The sequence below is a fragment of the Eriocheir sinensis genome, chromosome 66 (genome assembly GCF_024679095.1).
Source record: "Eriocheir sinensis breed Jianghai 21 chromosome 66, ASM2467909v1, whole genome shotgun sequence".
NCBI lineage: Eukaryota > Metazoa > Arthropoda > Malacostraca > Decapoda > Varunidae > Eriocheir > Eriocheir sinensis.
In genome coordinates, this window is record NC_066574.1 from 6,197,628 (window position 1) to 6,208,612 (window position 10,985).

General features: G+C 43.3%; 1 protein-coding gene across 1 annotated transcript in view; it reads left to right on the plus strand.

The window, feature by feature from the left end:
• LOC126987765 (hepatitis A virus cellular receptor 1-like) overlaps positions 1–9,061 on the plus strand; it is a 55,696-nt gene extending 46,635 nt beyond the window's left edge. The window contains exons 2-6 of the mRNA XM_050845070.1: positions 913–969; positions 3,287–3,483; positions 3,930–4,079; positions 5,450–5,695; positions 7,912–9,061. Of these exons, the coding sequence (XP_050701027.1) occupies positions 3,295–3,483; positions 3,930–4,079; positions 5,450–5,695; positions 7,912–8,058 (732 nt within the window). The 5' untranslated portion in view covers positions 913–969; positions 3,287–3,294 and the 3' untranslated portion in view covers positions 8,059–9,061. The remainder of the gene's footprint in view (positions 1–912; positions 970–3,286; positions 3,484–3,929; positions 4,080–5,449; positions 5,696–7,911) is intronic.
• Positions 9,062–10,985: the final 1,924 nt, after the last annotated feature.

Here is a 10,985-nt window from a genome sequence, read left to right on the forward strand (position 1 = left end):
ACTGTATTTTTCCTCACTAACAATTTTTCCGCATATTCATTGTTTCTTTTCCTTCTCCTTCCTTCCTTAGTAACTATTTTTCCTCACTAACAATTTTCCCGCTTATTCATAGTTTTCTTTCCTTCTCTTTCCTTCTTTAGTAACTATTTTTCCTCTCTAACAATTTTCCCGCTTATTCATTGTTTCCTTTCCTTCTCTTTCCTTCTTTAGTAACTATTTTTCTTCTCTAACAATTTTCCCGCTTATTCATAGTTTTCTTTCCTTCTCTCCTTCCTTCTTCAGTAACTGTATTTTTCCTTACCCACAATTTTCCCGCTTATTCATTGTTTCCTTTCCTTCTCTCCTTCCTTCTTCAGTAACTGTATTTTTCCTCTCTAACAATTTTTCCGCTTATTCATTGTTTCCTTTCCTTCTCTCCTTCCTTCCTTAGTAACTATTTTTCCTCTCTAACAATTTTCCCGCTTATTCATTGTTTTCTTTCCTTCTCTCCTTCCTTCCTTAGTATCTATTTTTCCTCTCTTACAATTTTCCCGCTTATTCATTGTTTTCTTTCCTTCTCTCCTTCCTTCCTTAGTAACTATTTTTCCTTACTAACAATTTTCCCGCTTATTTATTGTTTTCTTTCCTTCTCTCCTTCCTTCCTTAGTAACTATTTTTCCTTACTAACAATTTTCCCGTTTATATATATTTTTTCTTTCTTTTATTCTTCTTAGTCTCATCTAAGGAGCAAGTTCTTCCCTTAGTAACTGTATACTATTCCTCACTACAACAAGTTTTCAGCTTATTTATTTTCTTCTTTTATTTTATTTTTTGCACTGACATCTAAGGAGCAAATTCTTCTTTTAGTAACTTTGTATTTTCCATATATCAGCACGTTTTCCGTTTATTTATACTTTTTTTTATTCTTTACAGTGTCATCTAAGGAGCAAGTTCTTCTCAAGGCTGATGCGAAGGACAAGTCATCAATCCGTAAGTACAATCTTATATAACCATTAAGTATTTCATCTCTAACGTCAACTTTCCTTCTTTATTTACTGTGTTACGGCGACATTGTGAAGTAACGTTCTTCCCAAAGTTAAAGCCAAGAAAAATAATCATTGGTATCATTTATATGGGCGGCTTTAACTAGTATGTAATTATTTCTTTAACCGCAATCTTCTAATAACTTGCGCCGTGACGATGTGAGAGAAGCAGTCCGTTTGAAGACAGACTGAAATGTTTACACCAAAATATCGACTCGTGGTTATGAATCTCAAGGTCAAGGACTACCACATAAAACTCGCGAGATTTACCCGGGGAACGAAAAAAACGATTACTGGAGCGGGAATTCAAGGCTCTCAAGATAAGGGAATAAAAATTAATCCTCTCGTGTGTGTGTGTGTGTGTGTGTGTGTGTGTGTGTGTGTGTGTGTGTGTGTGTGTGTGTATCTTCTCTGTCTATCTTCATCTCTGCCTTTCTGTCTGTCTGTCTGTCTTCCTCTCTGTGCCTTATAGCTCTCCGTCTGTCTGTCTGTCTATCTATCTTACTCTCTGTCTCTAATTATATCGTGATTACATATCGTATATAATTAGGGCCATCCAAGTGATCTCATCTCGTCGACTGTTCCATAATCACAACTCAATTCTCGGAGTATTATCGCGGAGATTCAAACACCGCGGGTTCAGCCTTAATTGCCGGTGATTAATACCATCCCGCCCCATCCCGCCACTCACGACCTTGGCATATCCACTTAGCCTGGTAAATGATACTATAATAACTGTGTGTCTGTCTGTCTGTATCTTCGTCTATCTGTGTGTAGGTCTGTGTTTATACCCGTTTGTTTTTGTTTCATTTTGTTCGTCTGTCTGTCTTTCTGTATGTCTGTATGTCTGTCTGTCTACGTGTGTGTTTGTTGGTTTGTTTCTTTCTGGTATGGCGTGTGGTGTACCTCTATCGTTTTATCTATCTATCTATCTATCTATCTATCTCTTCCTCGCTCCCTCCCTCCCTCCATTCCTTACCCCTTCCCTTCCTCGTCTCCTCTATTCGTTCTCTCCTCCCAGCCTCATCTCCACCACTCCTCCATTACCGCTTAAGCACCTCAGGGACCAAGCAAATATATGCGGGACTCTACATCTTCGTTTGGGCATCCCTTCTTGACGGCGGCGGCTTCCCAGGGGCTTCCGATGGGCGGGCTAATGTTTGGCGCTCCTCGGCTGGTCAGAACTGGTCAGGGTGAGAGGCAGAGTGGCATGGCGGAGGCACAGAAGGCACAAGAGTGAAGGCGGAGGGCTGAGGTATCGTGATTCGTTGGGGTCACGGGGTCAGTCTGTTTATGCCGTGTGGAGAGGCAGGATCCTTAGTCAGTGGCGTTGTGGAGTATATTCGCCATGGCTGCAATCTTACGTAAGTGCGTGTGTTGGTGGAGTATTTGGAGGAGGAGGTGGTGTAGGAGGAGGAGGAGGAGGAGGAGGAGGAGGAGGAGGAGGAGGAGAGAAATGGAGTGCGGTGTCGATTGTGTTTTCTTGCGACTGGAAACGTAAAAGAGGAGGAGGATAAATAACGAAGAAAGACGAAGAGAGAGAGAGAGAGAGAGAGAGAGAGAGAGAGAGAGAGAGAGAGAGAGAGAGAGAGAGAGAGAGAGAGAGAGAGAGAGAGAGAGAGAGAGAGAGAGAGAGAGAGAGAGAGAGAGAGGAGGGGGGGAAGGGGAGTGAGGTGCAGAGTGGAAACATATTGGGTGTCGGCGCTGGTCGGTCTTACTGGAGTGGTTCGGAGAAGTTTGCAGAAGTTTGTCTCGGATTGTTGTGTTGTTATTGGGGAGGCTGGGCGGCGGGTCTTCTGTGTCTTTGTTGTTCTTTATTATTATTATTATCATTATTATTATTATTATTATTATTATTATTATTATTATTATTATTATTATTATTATTATTATTATTATTACTTGGAAATATATAATAATGTAGCGGTTGTTATCGTTGCCTCATTATTGTTATTACTATTGTTTTTTGTTATTCTATTTTTGCAGCTGATACTGTTATTATATTGTTATCATGAATAGCAGTAATAATAATATGTTATTATTATTATTATTATTATTATTATTATTATTATTATTATCATTATTATTATTATTATTTTTGTTATGATTATTTTCATCATCATCAGCAGCAGCATTTCATTTATAATTTGTTACTATTAAAATTAATCTCGTCATCTTAGGTATATTTTTCTGCCCCGTTTCATGTCCACTTTTCACCTCGCGCAATATTTCTTCGCCGCTGTTCCTTCGTCGCCGCCCGTCAGTGTTGGTGATGTGCCTGGCCCTGGCGGTGACGGGCCGGAGCCACGGCAGCTACCATGAGGAGCAGCCCTCGCCGCGCCCCCAGCCCCCCGCCCTGCTGCCCTCCTCCCCGCCCTTGCCCGTGCTCGCGTCCCTGCCGCAGCCCCACTCATTCGTGCAGGCCCGGCGCCTGTGCGGCCCCACCACCGTCTGGCTTGAGGTGAGCAGCGCCTGTCCCTCCTCGGCCTATCAAGCTCGGGTCCCTGAGGAGACGCGGTGAGGGTAATCTTAATGGACGGCTTCCAGGTTGCCCGCCTAAAATGGAAGTCACATGTCTCCTCCTCTCACGCCAAAGAGTGTCGACTTTTCAAGGCGTAAGATACTTTTTTGGCTATTGTAAAACCTGAAAGGCAGCCGCCTGTTGCAGGGCTTACATCAAAGGAGTGTGTCTTTGTAGCAAAGTTTACTTAAGAGCGAGACTCTCTTTAATATTTTTTCACCAAAACTTCTCCAGTTATAATCAACATATAAAAGACACACATAATAGCTTTCACCTGAGTCACTCTTTGTTAGAAGAAAATTAATGTAAATGGATAGCCCAACACTATTTCTCTTCCCTCTTCCGTCAACTGAACCACATGACCTATGACCCGCGCTGGCCCGCAGGTGACTAACACGCGCATGGTGCCCTCGGTGACCTTCCACACGGTGACCTCGGCAGTGCACACCACCGTCACCGCCTTCCTGAGCAGCACCGTCCTTAGGCCCTCCACCGCCACCCTCACTGTCACCTCCACGCTCCCGCTGGAGTATGCCGTGAGTCACCTGTCGGGAGCCTGAAGCTCGCCCAATCAACTCCCGCATGGCCTTGAACCTGTATGACGTGTCCGTGCATGTTACGTCACCTTCACTGAACTTTCATTATGTTGTAACTCCTTGACCTTTAACCGCCTGAGGAGTGACGCAAGACCACTCAGCTGATGCATGACCTTGAACCTTTCTTGCCTGACCAGTGTCCACGTTACGTCACGATCTGCGGTTCAGTTTTCCTTCTTCATGTCTTACAAAACCTGCAGCGCGCCATGAGTCACTTGTCTTGACCGCGTGGAGACTGAAGCATGATGAGGCAGCAGTCGCATGACCTTGAATCTGCCTGACTTGTGTATGCATGTTACTTTGTACGGCTTGACTTTATTTGAGGCACTTAGTAACATTGTGTACCGAGTGCCACACATGGAAAGGCGCTTGGTACACTCTGTTATTAGGGGACTCATTTATATACTTGATGTCACTGCTCTGGATATATGCCGGAAGTGAGCATTTTAGCCATGCATGATTTGTTTACATTGTGACTGAACGACGAGACTTTCATATTCATAACAGATGACGCGCAGCAAAGTTCGGCATTTTTGTTAAGAATAGCAACGCGAAACTCGTACCAAATGCATGAATTTAGTATAAAACTCGTACCAAATGCATGAATTTAGTATAAAACTCGTACCAAATGCATGAATTTAGTATAAAACTCGTACCAAATGCATGAATTTAGTATAAAACTCGTACCAAATGCATGAATTTACGTATAAAACTCGTAACAAATGCATGAATTTACGTATAAAACTCGTAACAAATGCATGAATTTACGTATAAAACTCGTAACAAATGCATGAATTTACGTATAAAACTCGTAACAAATGCATGAATTTACGTATAAAACTCGTAACAAATGCATGAATTTAGTATAAAACTCGTAACAAATGCATGAATTTTGTATAAAACTCGTACCAAATGCATGAATTTACGTATAAAACTCGTAACAAATGCATGAATTTACATATAAAACTCGTAACAAATGCATGAATTTACGTATAAAACTCGTAACAAATGCATGAATTTACGTTTGTGTCTAAGGTGCATGCACACACAAACGGCTTACCTGGCCAACTTGCTGTCCAGTAGCACGTGAGGTCAGCAAGTACTTCCTATGAATAACTCAACAAACTAGCAGGGAACAATTGATATATATTATGAAATGGTTTGTGTGAGTGATGATTTTTTTATCATTTTTCTCGCTTTGAGGGACCATTAAGAAACATGATCCCCGCTGCTACCGGGTTAACTTGCACGTCACCTTTTCTCTACTAACCTACAACGAAGAATAAATATCTATTATGCATACTTCCAAGGTCGACCTGAGCACCAAGTTCGCGACCTCGACCAAGTACGTGACCGTCGTGGAGGTGCTCGGCGTGACCCAGTTCGACACCTCCACGACCTCGCTTTTCGTGACGGAGGTGCTGGTGGACTCGGCCTTCGTCACCCACACACGCACGCACGCCGAGTACTCCTCCCTCACCGAGACCGTCACGGAGAACATCACTGTCACCTCCACGTCTTGGTTAACCGTACAGGAGCTCGTCAGTGTCACTCAGGTAAGGATGTGTTGCTCTCTCTTCATATCTCTCTTTCCTTCTCTCTCTCTCATTATCTATCTATCTATCTACGTCTCTCCATGTGTTCATATTTCCTCTTTCATCCATTTCAGACACGGCTTTTCTCTCCCCCTTCCTTATTTTTCCCTTTTCTTCCATTCTATATATTCCATTTCCTCCCTCTTCCTCCTTCTTTATCACTTTCACACGGTTGCTCTTTGCTCTGCCTCTCTGTGTCTGTCCCCCTCTCTATCTTTCTATCTGACCCCGTTTCTCTTTTCTCACATATTTTTCCCCTTTCTTCCGGCCCTTTCATTTCCTCCTCCTTCCTCCTCCATCATATTCATACAAGCGCTTCTCTCTCTCTCTCTCTCTCTCTCTCTCTCTCTCTCTCTCTCTCTCTCTCTCTCTCTCTCTCTCACACTCTCTCTCTCTCTCTCTCTCTCTCTCTCTCTCTCTCTCTCTCTCTCTCTCTCTCTCTCTCTCTCTCTCTCTCTCTCTCTCTCTCTCTCTCTCCTCTCTCTTCTCCCTCTCTCCCATTATATTCCTCTTGTTCTTGAGTATCAGAAGTGCTTCCCTCCTGGCCTTCCCTCCCAGCCGGTCTCTCCTTCCCTCTCTACCTCTTTCTCGTCCTTCCTATCGTCCCCTCAAGCCTCTCACTCATTTCCTTTCAATATCCCGTCATTTTACTCCCTCGTTTATCTCTTCTTGTTTCATTATTACTTTTGTGTGACCCTCTGTCCCTGCAATGCCTCCAGGAACTGTGCTCATTTTCTGGCGTCACTGGGGAAAGGAGGTTGTCGAAAAGCATGCATTATTTCACATATGATTACATGTTTATTTTATTTTTTATCTTATTTCAGTATAAACGAAAAGAACCATAGGCAGTAGTTTTTGATTGGTTTTGCCGTTTACTAGCTAATACTTTTTGTGTGTGATCTTTTCGTGCACTAAAACGTTTAATTGAAAGGTGTTGTCGTGCAATATATCGTGCTGGGCCGCGGCGTCATGGGCGGGCAGGTGAGGCACAGGTGTTCACGCGCCGCCGCAACTTAAAGGGGATTAAACACCCTCCTGTTGCCCGGCTTTGTTCTCTGCTCTCCCCTCACAGACCGACACGCCAACCTGTTTTCCTCATTACACATTACCGCTAACCTGTCCTCTTTACAGACCAACACCACTAACCTCACAGACAAAGGCCGATATTTAAAGACACTTTCGCTTCTCACATCAACTATTTATAAAGGTCAAAGAGGGCATCAATCGGGTTCTATTGAGTGTTTCTTTAGGTTCACGGTACAGAAGAAGGGTCAACCTACCACCAGGGTCATAAAACTACTCATGGAAAGGCCCCAAACTCCTAGGAAAGCCTTGTCAAATAGGTGAACATAGGCGACGAAATGTTTAAAAATACGGCCCAAAGACCTCTAATATGTCTTCCCTTTCCTTTAACAGACCAAAGCTTCCAACCTGTTTTCCTTATTACAGATCAACACCGCCACATGTCCTCTTTACAGACCACATCACTAATCTCACAGACAAACACCTCTAATATGTCTTCCCCTTCCTTTAACAGACCAAAGCTTCCAACCTGTTTTCCCTTCCCAGACGGACACTTTCAACTTGTCCTCCTTTTTACAGACCAACACATCCAACCTGTCTTCCCTTCACAGAGCAACACTTTCAACCTGTCTTCACTTTGATGTATAGAAAGTCTCATTAGTAAGGAAGCACATATGAATTTTCTGAGTCAATATAAGTAACTGTTTGGGATTTTATAAGGTTAGGTTAGAGTATTTTCAAACACATGATAGCCAGTACCTAATGGTATAAATCAACAAAGAATGACTTCACTTTGTTGTGTAGAAAGTCTCTATAGTAAGGAAGCATATATGAATTTTCTGAGTTAAAACCTATAGTAACTGTTTGGGGTTTTGTTAGGTTAGGTTGTTAGGTAACGTTAAGTTTACGGTATCTCCAAACACATGATAGCCAGCACCTTATGGTAAAAATCAACAAAAAATGACCTCACTTTATTGTATAGAAAGTCTCATTAGTAAGGCAGCATATACGAATTTTCTGAGTCTAGACCTATAGTAACTGTCTTCCTCTTTACAGACCAACACTTTCACCCTGTCTTCCCCTTTACAGACGAATATATCTAACCTTACAGACCAACCTCACAGACCAACGCTTAACCTGTCATCCCCTCACAGACCAACACCTCCAACGAGTATGTGACGGAGACCAAGACGAGCCGCTATGAGGTGACGCACACACTGACGGAGACGAGCTACGATCAGGCGTGGGTCGTGGTCTCCGTCACCAGCACCCGCCACGCCCTCTCCTGCTACTGGGGCTGAGGGTGATTGAGGTTGACTGCTGCACCGCCTTCGTCTGCCCTGGAGTGTGGATAGGGTGTTGCTCCTCCTCTTTTTATCTTGTTTCCTCTATTCTTCGTCACCGGCACTCATCCTCCCCTCCATCTCCTCCTCTTCCTCTTTCTCCTCCTCTTCTTTTTTTATGCTTTTTGTTTTTCATCTTCATATCTACTCTTTCTCCTAACTTACTTTTCCTTCTCTACCTTATCCTCTTCCTCCTCTTCCCCCTTCCTCCACCTCCTCCTCCTCTTCCTCCTCTCCTTGGGCACTTAACCCCTTGGATGCGAATTTCCTACAAGAAGACATTACCAAGTTACAGGAATGGAACAAAAAGTGGCTGCTCCAATTTAGTGAAGAAAAATGTGAGGTCATGCATCTTGGGAGGGGAAATCCAGCATACCAATACCACATGGGAAACACTCCACTACCCACCGCAGAGGCACAGAAAGACCTGGGAGCATATGTTACCAGGTTATCAGTGAAGGCGAAATCCGTGCCAATCGCAGCGGACGGGTTAATAGGGAGAAAAAAAAACCTCTCTGCCCCTGTGTCTGATTGGTGAGGTTTTGCGTCACGTCCGCCCTTGCCTGCAGCCTGACTCTTCCTACCCTCGGCCTTGTCGGTGATAGGATGAATAACTTACGTAACGCCTCGCCCCTTGCGTAACTTGTCTTATTCAATATTCACGTATATTGTGTTGTTTCATAATGTTTTTTGTCCTCCCACACATTTCTGTCTGTTGTTTCTGTCCGTCTTTCAGTCACTGTTTTCAACCTGTTTGTCACTCTGTATCTATCTATCTATCTATCAGTCTGTCTATCTATCTATCTGTCAATCTATCTATCTATCTGTATATCCTGTATGTTCCTCTTCTACGTTTTTGACCTTGAGTTGTCTCCCTTGCTGTATCTATCTATCTTATTATCTATTTTTCTATCTATCTATATTGGTATCTCTGTAGATTGGTGTCACTTGCCCTGTAAACGAAGAGTTTAATGAAGTCTCATCATTTTGCCATTGTTATCACTCTTACCGGACAATCCACCTTCATACCTTTTATTCAAACACCCGGGAAACCATGTCACTGACCCTTCCTTCTGACGACACGAGGCTGAGGTGTAACAACCCTCTTCCTCTGGCTGACCGTGACCTTTCCGTAGCGGAGGGAAGGAGGAGAGAAGTCCCTGGAGAGCCGTTAGCTGGTTCCTCTCCAAGTTACAGCCTTCCTCCCCGACGGGAACTCTGGTAACTCGGTGTGACATTGCTCAATACGGTGATGCAAAGCCGGCCACAATGGTGAATAGGGAATATAATGAAATGTACCGTTATAATGAATATGTAACGAAGTGGACTGAAGAATGAGATAGACAAAATAACCAGTGATTTGTTTAACGGCTGCAAGAGAGAGAGAGAGAGAGAGAGAGAGAGAGAGAGAGAGAGAGAGAGAGAGGTTATTAATAATGTAAAGGGGGTGCAATATAAAACAAGTTGTAGTGTGAAAAGACGAGAGAGAGAGAGAGAGAGAGAGAGAGAGAGAGAGAGAGAGAGAGAGAATAAACGGCAAGAATGAAAAATAAATAAAAAAATGTCCTGGGGGTATACATTACACCTGTATTTAGGGCGGCGATTAATTTATCACCTGCATGCAAAATAGGAACACAACACAACCAACAACAACAACAACAACAACAACAACAAAGAGGAGAGGGAGCAAACAAACATACGACTCTTGCTGGTCCCTGACGCTGTATATTTTAGCTTTTTTTTTTTTAATTCTACCCAGACATAAAAGCTCAACATGTATACGAGAGGCGGAGTGTGTATGTGAGTGAAACAACACACACACAAAAAAAAAAGTACATGAAAAGATACATGTGTGTGCCACCTGCTGCTTCTCTTCTCTGTAAACTCTCCTGAAAAACTCGTATACTTTTTTTCGTCTACAACAGAGAGAGGAAAGGATAGATAGATAGATAGATAGATTCCCCTTGTCCGAAGTGGAAAGCTTTAAACGGTATCGCAGCGCCGTCGATATATCTTTTTCCCTGATGGTTCGGTCTGAAAGTGTAAAAGAGAGGTAAACGGATTGGGGGCAGCCGTGTGGGGACGTTGTGCTGGCGGACAGGTGTTTTGTGACGCAGGGAAGAGGTTGGCTACTGGAAAATCGAATATGGTGTGTGTGTGTGTGTGTGTGTGTGTGTGTGTGTGTGTGTGTGTGTGTGTGTGTGTGTGTGTGTGTGCAACGAAAATGATTATAGGTGTGTTGGACTGTGGGGCAAATGTAATTGTAAAGTTTGGTGCATGTGTTGGGCCCGTTGGCAAATGTGTAATATTATAGGATTAAGGAACAAGGGTCATATTCTTAGTGTAATATTATAGGGTTAAGGAACAAGGGTTATATTCTTAGTGTAATATTATAGGGTTAAGGAACAAGGGTTATATTCTTAGTGTAATATTATAGGGTTAAGGAACAAGGGTCATATTCTTAAACATCTCGGCGCCCCAGTGGGTTACACACATTTGACAAGGCTTTCGCAAAGGGAGTTCGGCATTTACGGGGGCAGCTTTATGACCCTGGTGTTAGTTTGACCCTTCTTCTGTACAATGAAAAAAAAACCCACTCATTAGAACCTGATTAATCTCCCATTCAGCCTTTGGAAAGAGTTGTTGTGAGAGGTATAAGCGTTTAAGAGTACCGACCCAGGTGTGTGTTGGGTCGGGGGGCAGGTGTGTGATGCAAGTGTTGAGATTACAGGTGTGTGTTTGTGGCGGAAACAGGGAGGCTCGCGTCAAGGCGGTGAGAAAAGTGGAATTAAAGGAGGGAGGCTGATCGAGAGAGAGAGAGAGAGAGAGAGAGAGAGAGAGAGAGAGAGAGAGAGAGAGACTTGAATAATAGCCACGAGGTGCAA